We start from the raw sequence: 13,707 nt of genomic DNA on the forward strand, positions 1-13,707 counted from the left end.
ACCAAACCTCAGACGCATTTTAAGGGGGGTGGAGGGTGAAGAGGAATCGCTGCTTCACTCGTTGCGGGAAGGAATCCCTGGCTCAGCAAGAACCTCCTTGCCCGATAATTTACAGCCTCCCCAGTTTGCCATTCTCAAAGCCGCAACGCTTAGCCTCATTTTTAACTTTTGAGCTATTGCTTGTTTTTCTCCTTCACCTCAGCTTTGCTTTGCGGGACGTCACCTGCCCTGTTGTTGAAGAGCTATGTGGCACCCAAAATAACTAATACTGTAACAACCAAGGCTAACGTGCAATTATTATTAATTAGAAATGGGGGCTCCTCCCCTTTTTTTGCAAGGCATTTTGCAACAGTAAATTTAAAATTGTAAGGTATTCCTTCTACAATAGATCAATATTTTTCTTCATTGAATATGGAAAGCAGTGCCATTTGTGGGCTTGGCATAATCTGTTGGTTTGCTCTTGCCCTGCCTGTTTTTTTCTAATACGTTGGAAACTCGGTACCAGCGACTGCGGTCTCTTGATTTGATGGGACGGCTGACAGCAGGAGGAAGGAAGGCATGTGATGGTGCTAGTGGGACTGACAGCTTTGCTGTGGGCTAGGGCAGCTTTGTTAATCCTGCTGCTGCAAGAAAGAAACTTCATTGCCAACTGCCTGCTATGCACCCATCACTCTGGAAACAATGATACTTTCATATTGCAGAAAGCCTCAGTGGGATCTGAGTGTGGTTTGCTTACCGCTATTGCTGCATTTGCTTTACATCGTATTATTAAATTATGATGATTATTTAAATAGTACTGATCTAACTAGCTGTCTCGATTTCAAAAAAAAAAAAAAAAAAGCAGGCAGGTGTAGCAATAAAACTGCTAAACTAAACAGGGTCCGGTATGGTTTCAAGTTGGGTGAGGGACCGCGCCTTGATATCCCTCCCAGCTCTACAGCTCTGTGATTCGATGAACCCCCCCTTAATTCGAATCGGGTCCTGCGCCGGATGAGCCGCTTGGGCAGCGCCGCTTTGGAGCTGAAGGAGAGGGGCGGGGCATCACGATCGTCCCGCCTTCTTTCTTAGCATATCTTCCGCCCGCCCCATGCCGCCGCGCTGACGTCACGACGTCCCTGCTCGGTCCAAGATGGCGGCGCTTTGGCTCCTCTCTGCCCCTCCTGTGCCTGGGCTGGGCGCGCTATAAGAGGGGAGGGAGGAGCGCAGAGCCGAGGTAAGCGGGTGAGGGGCGTTTAAAAGTGCGCGTTGTTGGCGAGGGGGGGGCAAGTAGTGCCTCCCCAGCCTGTGGTTTGTTTCCCCGAGTTTCCGCTATCCCATAATAAGAGGGATACCCCCGGCTATTGGAGGTGGGAGAAGAGGCAGTGAAATCCCCCTTCCTTGTTGGTCGCTTGCTTATTAATTAAACTGAACTGGCAGTTCGCCACAGGCAGCCTTCCTTTACCCTGAATGGCAATACCGCCCCCCCACGCCTTCCTTTCATTTCAGTCATTAACCCTCCAATACAGCCCATTTCCCCTCCATGATATTTTTTTGGAGGGTGCTCTGCAGTTGTTGTTGGACTCCAACTCCCATCAGCACCAACACAGCCAGTGGATAAGGATGATGGGAGTTGTAGTCTGACAGCCCCCCCCCCCCGCACTAGTTCATCTCCAAGTGTTTTTACACAGAAGGAGGGGGGGTGCCTTACTCCTGCTCGGAGATGTTGCTCTTTTTTTTGTTTTTCTTCCTGTGATCAGGCTTGCAGGGACATTTTCGTTTGGAGAGTGCTTTGGCTTTGCTATTTGCGTTCTGCCCCTGATGTTTCGAGAGAGGGGAGCGTTAATAATTGGTATAATATTAACACTGGTTGGGCTCTGCTCACCAGTTATCTTGCCTGGGGGACGCTGCAAATGAACATTGAGGTTTTGCTGTGGACACATAATTTGCTTTGTTTTCATTTTTAGCTGAAAAGTTATGGGAGGAAAGACAGACAGTCACAGTGCTGCTTATTTCATCTATTTTTATGCTGTTGTTTGGGTCTGGGGTATGAAGGAACCAAATTTTACAGATGTTAATGCTGTTGACTAAATAATTCAGTTTGTGCCCAGAGCCCACACCCTGTAATTATTATTATCATTATTATATTTATTTCCCACCCTTTTCCCAGACCAGGACTTGAGGCTCCTTACACAATTAAAGCAACACCCCTCTGCATTATGATTTTTTATTTATTAATAAATATTATTGCTCTTTATTAAATTCATATACTGCCCCAGCCACAGGGCTGTTTACAACATACAAAACAAATGTCATAAAGCAGTATCTGTGCAACTTGGAAAAAAAGCAATTACATAAATACAAATATAATAAGGAATACAGTACATAACTGTTTTGTTCTCTACTCCTCCCTGATTGCCAAGATGAGCAGCCTACCTCTCTTTGTACTTAGCTTGGATTTCAATGTTTCCATCCACTTACAATCACAGAATGTTACAATTACCCAAAGGGTTCATCTAGTCCAGGGTTTCCCAAACTTGAGTCTCCAGCTGTTTTGGACTACAATTCCCATCACCCCCAACCACTGGCCCTACTAGGTAGGGTTGATGGGAGTTGTAGTCCAAAAAAATAGCCAGAGACCCAAGTTTGGGAAACCCTGATGGAATCCAAACCTCCGCAATGCAGGAATCCTAGCTAAAGAATCCCTGACTCTTCTACTCCCGCACTTTCTTTCTCTCCCACAGCAGACCATGGAGGGCTCCTTTGTCCAGCACAGTGTGCGTGTCCTGCAGGAACTCAATAAGCAGCGGGAGAGTGGGCAGTACTGCGATGCCACCCTGGCAGTGGGCAGCTTGGTGTTCAAGGCGCACTGGAGTGTCTTGGCGTGTTGCAGCTCCTTCTTCCGGAGCATGTACGACGGAGCTTCCAGCAGAATCATCCTGCCAGAGACCTTTGTGGAGATCTTCACACTCCTCCTCGACTTCTTCTACACAGGCCATCTAGCCATCACCGCGGAGAACTGGGAGAAACTTCTTGAGGCGGCCAAGGAGCTCTGCATCCCAGAGGCAGTCAGGCTTTGCCAGGAGTTCAAGCCTGGGCGCCTGGATGGCGGCGACCAGAATGGCCCGTTTCCGCTCGCAGAGGACCTTCGGGGTCGCTCCGAAGCGCTAGCTGAGACGCAGGGAGAGCCGGCCCTTGGTGGTGCTGTGCCCCCAGGTGACACTGCTCGAGAAGCCAGCCCGAGCCCCTGCATCCGGGGCAGCAAAGTGGCCCAGGGCCAAAGAGAGAGCCCCTGTCTCCTTCGGGGAAGGCTGAAAAGGTCCCCCAAAACAATAGCGCTGAGCAATGCAGGTGAAGTAAAGAGCGCCCCGGAATGTAAGGAGCTCCTAAAAAGGCCACTGAAAAGAGGAGCCGCCGAGGATGCGGGCGCCAATCATGAGGTGGCGTGTGGAGTCATATGCTAACAGAAAGGGGTTGCCTTTGTCCGCGACGAGCCCCGTCCCGGTTTGGGAATAAAGGCGCCTTAAAGCAGCGAGCAATGTTGGTGGGGACAAAGCAGCAGAACGCCTTTGCTGCTTGTCTTAATGTGGGAGCAGGGGGAGGATGGGTTGGGACCTGCACCAAGGGGCTGGGTGTCTCAGGGGTGGGGGAATTCAAGATCTCTGGGGTTACTGCATGTTCTGGCATTTAGGGACTCGCAGCTGTGGGGAAGCAACTTGGGGTTCTTGGGGAAGCCTTTGCTGGTGTGCAGAACAACTTTGCAGAGGATCCTGGGATACGCCCTGGCATGCATATTCAGTTTCCAGAGGGCCTCAAGGCAGGAGTATGTTCAGGAAGGTAGTCAAGTCTTTCTTGCACTTGTACATGTTACAGGAGGATTGGTAAACTGTGTTCCAGTCAGTTTGTCCATCATTGCCAGTTTTTAAGGCATGGAACTGCTAATAAGCTTCCATAGATGTTTCCCGTAATTCAAATTGGCAAACTTCTGCACCTCCAGAAAGCAGCTGAGGAATCTGGTTTATACTGCAAATGTACATATGTGGTTAGTCAGATCAGAAATGCCTATGGTGGTAGGGCATGTCAGTTTAGGGAGTGTTTCTTCAATTATTGCAAATCTCTTCAGTGAGGGGTCTTAAAAATATGTTTTTGGGTGTGAAGAATTCAAATCTGATGTTCTTGTGATTGGACAACATTGAGCTTGATAAGTCCATGCCTAATGAAGAAGCACATAAACTGCTTTTGGAAAACTAAAGAAGTTTAATTCTACCTTCTGAAAATGTCATAATGCTAAAAATATATATATATTAATATATAATGTAACTGCAAGTACTTGGCAGTCATTTTTAATGATTTCCTTGCAATTTTATACACATTTTACTTAACAAGCAAAACTAATTTGTATTAATTTAACCAAAACTTCTTGATATTACAACTTTTTAGCACCCCTCATTTTTGGAATTTGAAAGTTGAAAAATTCAAGACGCTTTACTATGGTAGACTATCTTCCAACAACCTGGAATGGCTCAGAAAGTTTGTAGTTAGCAACCACAGGTGTTCAGTTAGTCTGGTCTTTGTTCAGCTCTCCAGCTTATCTGAGAAATCACGAGGACTAGAGACTTAGCTATTCAAAAATGCAAGTTTTTGAGATTTACAAGAGCCTGAAAGTTGTGTACATTAAACCTCCTTGACCTGATTCATGAGGATTTTGAATAGGGTTATACACAGTGTTTCTGGGTGGGTGGGATCTTTCATAGTATTTTTTTCTGTATGTATAAATAGGTGTAGTGGCTGTAGGAAAACTATTATTTCCTTGTTTCCCATCTGCTAATTTTAATAATATTGAACAATGACAAAAACATGCTAGATGGATGAGTCACAAATTCATCCCAGCTTGTACTTAGGGCTTTGCTAGAATCAGTGATTCGTGCATGTTGCAGTTTTTATGATGCAGAATTTAAATTGCAGAATCCTCATTTCATTTACCTTTCTTTTTGTTAAAGCACCAAATAAATCCAGTGAGGCATGGTGCAGACTCACGTGTTATAACAGCAGATCTACGCAGGCCTGTTGTTTCCAAAGCAGCACACTTCCATATACAGCAAATCCAGGCAATGCAGAAATATCACATATGTCAACAGGCATCAACAAAACTGTGCACTTTGTCCCAGTACAGCACGGACTAATAAAAGCAACTCAGAAATAACTAACAGCTCTGATTTCAAGGCCTGGCTGCTGTTAGTGCTACAAAACCTGCAGATGGGGTCATACTGCAGTAGCAAGTTCCCTCTCACTCACATACACGCAGTGCAGGTTTGAGCTGTGAGTCTTTGTAAGCAAAGAGCTTCTGAATCTTCTAAGTCCAGTTTGCGTTCTTGTTTGTCCCAAAGGCCAGGTCTCTCTAACAAAATGCTAAAAATGTTTTACTGCAGCTGAAAGTCACAGTGGGTAGTGGGATATTAGAGAAGAAACCTAACTGTAGTTCTGTGTAGAATGGTGGAAGGATTGGTTTGGCCTACTCAGTCAAGCTGCCTCTGCAAGATTGAGAGCTGCCTGTTGGGATTCTAGGTTCAGGCAGCTGTTGTTCTGAGAAACTGAACAGAATAAGCATCTTGTCAGGAAATGGGGGGGCTGCCTTGGATTTTGGGGGAGGCCAGGGGAGAGAGAAGGTAGTAGTAGTTTGGTTGTGTGTTGTGTACTTGAAAAAGGTGGAGCTTAGTCTAAATATTGGGAAACTCAGAGGTCACTCATCAGATACCGCCAGTTAACAGTCCATAGTCTGATAGTAACAGTCCAGATAATTTCAGGGATGGTGAAAATGTATTTGTGTGGGTGGCAGCCAGTCTATTTAATGGAACTGATAGAGCTGGTGATATGAGGACTGTGTGCTCACAGGGGTCTTGGGGACTCCTCTGCCCATTTGAAGTGTACACCTGAAAATGTGTAAGGGGCCATGATCAACTTCAGCAGCTCCTTCTCAAGTCTACACTCCATTGCTAAACCAGGTTTGACCTGTGTAAAGGGTGAAATAGTCTAACTATGTTTGTATAGCAGCTTCCCCCAGCCTCATGCCCTCCAGAATTTTTGGGCTACAACTCCCATCCGTCCCGATGGTGTGGTCCAAAACACCCAGAAAGCATCAAAGTACCTTTGTCTTAGAGCTGCTTTGTGAGTTTAAAATTTCATTTTAAACAACATTTACAATGGTTTGGGCTATTCCTCATGTCCTGGGATCAAGTAAAGGAGAATGGTTGAATCTCCTGAACTTGTTTCACCTGCGCCTCTTATTTGCACTATGTGATTAGGCTACAAATAACACTTGATGGCAATAGAACTTTTACTTGGAACGCTTAACTAATTGGCAGGATTGAATTTATCCTATAGTTAGTTCCTTTCTTACAGTTGTACTAAATGAATGTTTTAAATACTTGACCATCATATATGGCCAAGTATTATTATTTTTAAACTGGTCAAGTGGCTAGCCTTTGTGATGGATTCTGTTTATCGTCGTACACAAAGTTGTGTTTGGGTGGGTGTGTAGACGTTACTGCCCTGTTTTTCTCGCAGCGGGAAACGCAGGAGGCTCCCGGCTCAAATGACCTGACAGCTGAAGATGAAGGAGGAGGGAGCAAGGAAAGGGATGAGGATTACATTCCCGGGAAGAAGAGCGTGAGGACCAAAAGGAGAACTCACCTGTCCAGGAAGCCCAGCAGCTCCAAGACTGCTGGGAACAGTGGCCTGCTGGAAGCCGGGGTGCTGGGAAGCCGCAGGGGTGCGACGGGACCAGTCGAATGCCCCACTTGCCACAAGTCCTTTCTCAGCAAGTACTATCTCAAGGTGCACAACAGGCAAGTTCGCATGCCTTGCGTTGGGGAGGGTGTCACGCTCACAAAGATACGGGCTGCCTGTTTTGCCCCAAGAACCAGCTTGTGAACTGAGGCACGGTTGGCTCCTTGCCCAGCATTTGGAGCAGGAATGGGCAGACTCCAAACTTGGTTTCTTATTAGAAGCCAGAGAGCCCAGGTGCAAAACTTAGAGGAGTCCAGGACAGGTGCCTTTGAGCACATTCTGCGTGGAGGGATTTGTTTTCAGGACCAGAACTGGACTGAACTCATTCTTCTCAGACAGAAGTCTACTTCTGGTTACTCCAGACTTTCTTTGTTTCAGCAGCCAGATTTAGCTGTGGAGTGGGGAAGGAAGATATCTGTTGGTATTGTTAAACAATTGGGAGTCACAAACTCCTGACAGTCAACTGCTGTTGTTGTTGTTGCTGTTGTATATTATTTTATTTTAATGTACTGATATCCTGCCTTTCTGAAAGCAGCTTCCAACATTTAAAAGCATCGTTACAAAATGCAAAGTAATAAAAACTAACTAGTTAAAAACGGTAGCTAAAAATACATCAAAACACATTTAAAACCAGCAATTGAAAATATATCCTTGTAACCTGCAGGAAGCACACTGGTGAGAAGCCCTTTGAATGTTCAAAGTGTGGGAAATGCTACTTCCGGAAGGAGAACCTGCTGGAGCACGAAGCCAGGAACTGCATGAACCGTTCAGAGCAGGTATTATGGGAAGGAGGGGGTTACAGCTGGAAAACACACACAGACACTCTTGCAGTGCTGTTGGAGGAGCAGCCCTGATGTACTGGGTGGGTGGAGGCTGTTATGGTGCCCAAGAGAGAGGGCTGAGTTGAGATGTAGAAGACCCGGGTTCCAATCCTGTCTCGTCCACCAGGGAGCCGACACTGACACAGCCTGTCAGCACTGAGCTGCAAACGCACCAGCCGCAGTAATGGCAGCCCCAGGCTCCATCTGGAGAGGGGTGACTTAAGGATTTGTGTCTGCATTGAGTCAGGACAAAAAGGTGCTTTTTGGGGTTGAGTGATGTCTAGAAGAGGAGCAATGGGTCCTTCTCCTTCTACAGTGCAGCTTCATGTGGCTGTACGCTAATCAAAAGACACAGAGGCTGGAAGCCACAGGAGGGGAGAGTGCTGCCCTTGGGCTTGAATCCTGCTTGCGGGTTCCCCCCTGGGGCATCTGATTGCTCCCTGTGAAAACAGGATGCTGGACTAGATGGGTGAGTGGCCTGATCCAGCAGGACTGTTCTTAAATTTCTCTGCCTGCTTCCTGAAGCAGCAGAGTCTCTGGCTGATTTTCTCAAACTTGCAGGTTTGCTTGCTCTCCTTGGAGCTGACAGTTCCATGCAGGGCTCTTCCCCCCCCCCCCCACCTCCCTGAATGTCCTTTTCCCTTTTCTGTCCAGGTTTTCACCTGCTCTGTCTGTCAAGAGATGTTCAAGAGGCGGATGGAGCTCCGTGTGCACATGGTGTCCCATACGGGAGAGATGCCTTATAAGGTCAGCCTGCCTTGCCCCTGAGTCTTGCTGGCTGCCTTGCGACAGGACATTTTACTTTGGGGAAGGGGAGTGATTCACATAGCCTCAACCTTCCCTTCGAAGCTACAAGGCAGCCCTGCCAGCTGGGGCTGATGGGAGTTGTGGTCCAAAACATATGGAGGGCCCCAGCTTTTGGAGGGAGGGGAAGGCTGGCATCGGGAACAGAAGCTGTACCTGAACACCCTGGCCAGGTGCTCAGCTAAGCACAGAGGCTTGGAGCTGAGGTTCCCCTCGCCCTTCTACGCTCAGGTCTGCTCTATGGATGGTGCTGTATCCTTTGTTACCAATGGCTACTGTAGGACTTCCGGGAACAGCCATAATGAAGGAGCAGCCTGTAAAAGGGTTAACAGAATACTTAAAAGTTACAGGGATGATTATTAGAAAGATTTGGAAGCCTTTTGAGGGGGTTCCTAAAGAAGAATGGTTTAACCAAGTAAGGTGAAAGGTTAACGGAAAAGTTGGTTTAAGTAGAGGCCAAATGAAAAAAAGTCTCCTTTATGAGCGCACAGCAAGACTTCGTTTTATACAGTAATATTGACAGACAGGTGCTTGCAGCACAATGTGTAAGTACCCAGAATTGTAGAGTTGTAGAGTAGAGTTCCGTCCCTGCAATGCTCTTTATCAGATTCCCACCAAACCTTAAGGATGCTAAATAATAAACTTGGGAAGCCTCCAGCCTTGATAAAAGGGGAAAAGAGAAGAAAGTAGACCTTCAGAATTATTCCAGCTCTGCACATCACCCTATAAATACGAGGGATTATCCTTTGTTTTCGGAATCTCCATTTTTGTTTTTAACATCCTTTGTAATATGTGGGATGTTGTTCAGATAACTGTATGGAGGGAAGGTTGGTTTTGTAAGGTGTGGTTCAGTGTGAGAAATGGGTTTTCTTTTCAAATGAAAACAAAGAAGAATAGCAACCCTCCTCCGCCACTGACCTGCGGCTCTTGTGTCCCCTTGTGTTCTAGTGCTCTTCCTGCATCCAGCAGTTCATGCAGAAGAAGGATCTGCAGAGCCATCTCATCAAGCTACATGGGGCCCCCAAGCCACACGCAGTGAGTATCAGTGTTTGCCAAGACTTGGCAAATCGCCCTTCTTGGGAAAAGCTCACCTAAGCTGAAAATGTCCAGGGGACAAAGTGCTTGAGATGGCTTCTTTGCCATTGAGTCTAATTTTTGTTTTATATGGAAACACAGCAGCTCAGGAGAATCAGGCCTCACAGGGAGTATGTAAGTGTCTGGGTTTAGTACACTCCAAGGTTACTTTTTCATCTTCTTTGTTAAAACAAAAACTTGCAATTGCTTTGATTCTGTCATCACAACCCACACTTCCTTTCCCTTTTGCTACGTTTATATTATTGACCCAGTAAATCGCACAGCTGCATACAATACTTCATTACTGGCGAACATGTCATCTTTTTTTAAAAAACCACAACCTTATTTTTTCTGAAACCTGTTTGTTAATGCAAGCCCAGTGGAGTCAGGGAATGTGGTTTGCTTGGGAGATGGCACCTTTCCTTAACATGCGAGAATGAAGGGAAGGCCGACCACCAGGGATGTTAATGGGGGGAAAGGGGAAGTCTGCGAGGAATTGGTTGAGCCTGAGGCCTCCTCCGCAAGGCTGCTTGGCCCGCAAGGGGCACGTCCCTAACCCCAGTCCATCCTTCCTCCTCTTTCTTCTTCAGTGCTCTGCCTGCTCCAAGTGCTTCCTGTCGCGGACGGAGCTACACCTCCACGAGGCCTTCAAGCACCGCGGGGAGAAGCTGTTTGTCTGCGAGGAGTGTGGCCACAGGGCTTCGAGTCGCAACGGGTTGCAGATGCACATCAAAGCTAAGCATAGGTGTGCAGAAGTGGCCTGCTTTGTCCCTTTCCACGGAGAGCTTCCATGCCCTAGTATGCTCTAGCATTGCCCTTCCTCCTCTTGTCTCTGCAGGAATGAGCGACCCTATGTCTGCGAGTTCTGCCAGCACGCCTTCACCCAGAAGGCCAACCTCAACATGCACTTGCGCACCCACACAGGGGAGAAGCCCTTCCAGTGCCACCTCTGTGGCAAAACCTTCCGCACGCAAGGTATGGGTACAGCCTGGCCCTTGGGGCCGTTCCCACTGAAGGGCAGAGTTGGCACAGGGCATCTGCTTAGGACTTTGGGGCCTGTCCCACCCAAGCTCTCTGGGAACCTAGAGAACCTCTCAGTCAGCAAGAGGCCTGGGCAATACCAGGTTTTCAGCACTGTGATGTATCACCTGCCAAACAACGCAAACTGGTGATGCACCACAATGTTGAAACGGGGAGGAACAAGCTGCAGGCAGACTGGAGTGAGGTGCACTGTGCTGGCTGGAGCCAGGGAGCCGTGATGTATCGCCAGCTCAAAAAGTCTGAAACCGGTATTGCGGTGTGAACTTCATACGGGTTTCGGACAAATTACCGATACATCATGCAGTCATTAGTCAGGAAGGAATAGTGGGTGCTTAAAAGCTCTGTTTCCATTCCCAACACTTTTGTAATATAGAAATATAAAGTGGTGTGTATATAGAAATATAAAGAAGGCCTCTCCTCCTGTTTGACTGGTTTTCTGTTCTGTGTGCACACATCAGCAAGCCTGGACAAGCACAACCGGACCCACACAGGCGAGCGTCCCTTCAGCTGCGAGTTTTGTGACCAAAAGTTCACCGAGAGAGGCCCCCTGCTGAGGCACATTGCCAGCCGGCACCAGGAAGGGAGGCCCCACTTCTGCCAGATCTGTGGGAAGACTTTCAAAGGTAAGGGGAGGGAGTGCCTCAACAACTGAGTGAATGAGTGAAATGCTTGTTAAGAGGGGCGAAGCCTTGCTGTCTCAAAACGCACAGTGCGAAGGCTTTTGTGTAAGATGGAACTACGCAGTTGAGGAGCACGGATCCTGCAGCTTGGCTTTTGCCAATCTGGTGCCCTCCAGGTGCTGTTGGACTACAACTCCCACCAGCCCCAGGGTCTGGTATGGTCAGGGATTAGGATCGGGGCACCAGATTGTCTGCACCTGGCTTAGTGGCAGAGGACTGAGCTTTTGTATTCAGGGAGACCCCAGACTTAAGCCAAGTTAAAGAGGCCACCTAGGGCGGGACGGCTGGGCATAAATCTTGGTAGAGCTACTGTCCAAGTTGGCCAGGCTTCTGCCATCCAGCAGTTTTGGACATGGCCAGCACAGCCCCTGGGAGAAGTTGTCAGAAACATCTGGAGGAGTGGGCAGCGCTGGGCTGGATGCTGTCCTTAGGCAGCCACTTAATGGGCCCCCGGTCTTGCTTTTCCAGCTGTGGAGCAACTGCGTGTCCACGTCCGTCGGCACAAAGGGGTGAGGAAGTTCGAATGCACGGAATGTGGCTACAAGTTCACACGGCAGGTACGATGCGGCACTCGTGGTCTGGCTTACGGCACATTTAAGAAATAGGAATTTTGTGTTTGTGTTTGTGTGTGTGTGTGTGTGCATAGCTGACTCCCAGGCTCTTCAAATCCCCTCTCAATGCCTTTTATTTCTCATTCTTGCAATTCTTCCTTCCTTCTTCCCTCTCCCTACAGTACCTGCATTGATTCCCCCCTTCATCTGAGGAAAGGGGTGGCCAACCTGTGGTCCTCTGTCTATTTTCATGTGGCCCTCGACATCTGCAAGTGCCTAGCAGAGGGGAAACTTGGGGTGGGAACTGGGGCAGGAGGTGAGAGTGACAAGAGGGTGGCTCTGTTCACTTTTCTCTTGGGTCCCTGCCCAACATGTGTAAGCGGCCCCCAAGAGATTATCCTTCATGGAGTGTGGCCCTCGGCAGGAAGAAGAAAAGAGAATTCTCCTCTGCCTTAGGATGACTAAACACTTTCAAAAGTGACCCTTTGAGAGCCACTGGCCCTCCATAAAGTACTCTCAGTTGTCCAGAGACCTTCAGACATTTTGTCATTCTCACCCCAAACCCGTAAGGTGTCCCTCTGGTGCAGATTCCCGGCTGAGGCAGACCTGCCTGAGGGAAGCCAGCTCAGCCCCTGCCTTGCCTCCTTGCCCAGCAGTGCATCTGTTACTGCCAGAAAGGGCCCTTAGCTGCTCTTCCCCACTTCCATTTGTGGGCTCTGGGTTCCGACATGCCAACCGTCTCTCCTCTTGCTCTCTCTCGAAGGCCCACTTGAGACGCCACATGGAGATCCACGACCGGGTGGAGAACTACAACCCCCGCCAGAGGAAGCTGCGGAACCTGATCATCGAGGACGAGAAGGCCGTGGTGGTGGCCCTGCAGCCCCCTCACGCTCTGGAGGGGGGCTCTGCCGAGGAAGTCGTGGCGGAGTCGCTCGGCCACGGCTCCCTGAGCGAGGAGCTCCCTGTACAGAGACTCTCTTCGAACGAGAACTTTGGTCCCCCGGATGTGATCGAACAGTCGCTGATCATTACCATCCCAGATGACTGTGAGACGTAGCGTTGTGCCCCTATTGTAAAGCCCCATCCCCAATAAAGGAGAGTAATTAAAAAAGAAAACCCGAACTTCAATTACATCCGTACTCTGAACATAATGCAGTGTGTAATAATGGCCCAGGTGCCGCTAAAATTTCTATGCTAGGACCTTCCCTTGCTCAGCTGACAGAACCTCTACTCCCTTCTTTCACTGGAGTGGAGTGAAAAAGAATTGTTCACCCCCACAGTTCAAACCATTGTTGATCCAATTGCCTGGGACGGGGAAATGGTGGTGGTGGGGTGTTATTTCCTCATCAGCCTTGAGCCCCTGGAGTTCTTTGTGTGTGGATTAGGTTACTCTGGCCTTACTACCAGCAAGGGATGGGGGAGAAATTTGATTCAGTTCACACTAATCTGATCTGTACTTTATGAAACGATACAGAAACTGAAACCCAGCCGGTCTAGGATATTCCCACTGCTCCAAATCTTGCAATGCAGTTCTCCAGACAAGCAGTGTGTTAAAAAATGCAGATAAATGTGTATATCCATGAAAATAACTTGCAAAAGTGCATTATATAAGGGAAATCGTTTTGCAGGAAAATACCATATTTTTCGCCCTATAGGACGCACTTTCCCCCTCCAAAAATGAAGGGGAAATGTGTGTGTCCTATGGGGCGAATGCAGGCTTTCGCTGAAGCCTGGAGAGCAAGAGGGGTCGGTGCGCACCAACCCCTCTCGCTCTCCAGGCTTCAGGAAGCTATCCACAAGCCGTGGGAGAGCTGCCTGCACCCCGAAGCCTGGGGGCACGCTGAGCTCAGCGCCCCCCAGACTTTGGGCTTCGCACAGCTCTCCCACGGCTTGCGGAGAGCTGCCTGTTCTGGGGGCTGGGGTCGGGGGAAGCTCAGGCTTCCCCCGCCCCAGCCCCGCGCCTGGGGGGGAAAG

At 48.5% G+C, this 13,707-nt stretch overlaps 1 protein-coding gene across 2 annotated transcripts; it reads left to right on the forward strand.

Moving 5' to 3' along the window:
* Positions 1-1,078: 1,078 nt before the first annotated feature.
* Positions 1,079-12,849, forward strand: ZBTB48 (zinc finger and BTB domain containing 48). 2 transcript variants are annotated; one of them, XM_081923605.1, is made up of 11 exons: positions 1,079-1,213; positions 2,721-3,416; positions 6,541-6,825; positions 7,431-7,538; positions 8,238-8,330; positions 9,336-9,422; positions 10,052-10,206; positions 10,300-10,436; positions 10,961-11,125; positions 11,651-11,739; positions 12,497-12,849. In XM_081923605.1, exons 2-11 carry the CDS (start codon positions 2,727-2,729, stop codon positions 12,788-12,790), a joined length of 2,103 nt encoding a protein of 700 aa, XP_081779731.1. In that variant the 5' UTR covers positions 1,079-1,213; positions 2,721-2,726; the 3' UTR covers positions 12,791-12,849. The 2 variants fall into 2 exon arrangements, with proteins under 2 accessions (XP_081779731.1, XP_081779732.1); XM_081923606.1 differs by having other exon boundaries at positions 1,081-1,213; positions 2,724-3,416.
* Positions 12,850-13,707: the final 858 nt, after the last annotated feature.

This window comes from Podarcis melisellensis (genome assembly GCF_964234715.1).
Source record: "Podarcis melisellensis genome assembly, chromosome: 8".
Classification (NCBI taxonomy): domain Eukaryota; kingdom Metazoa; phylum Chordata; class Lepidosauria; order Squamata; family Lacertidae; genus Podarcis; species Podarcis melisellensis.

Bases quoted from the DNA above. Each gene is read 5' to 3' on its own strand.
- ZBTB48 (XM_081923605.1), top strand. From the start codon at position 2,727: ATGGAGGGCTCCTTTGTCCAGCACAGTGTGCGTGTCCTGCAGGAACTC. The intron at 10,207-10,299 runs GTGTGCAGAAGT...TTGTCTCTGCAG, and splicing joins CACATCAAAGCTAAGCATAG to GAATGAGCGACCCTATGTCT. The intron at 10,437-10,960 runs GTATGGGTACAG...TGCACACATCAG, and splicing joins CAAAACCTTCCGCACGCAAG to CAAGCCTGGACAAGCACAAC.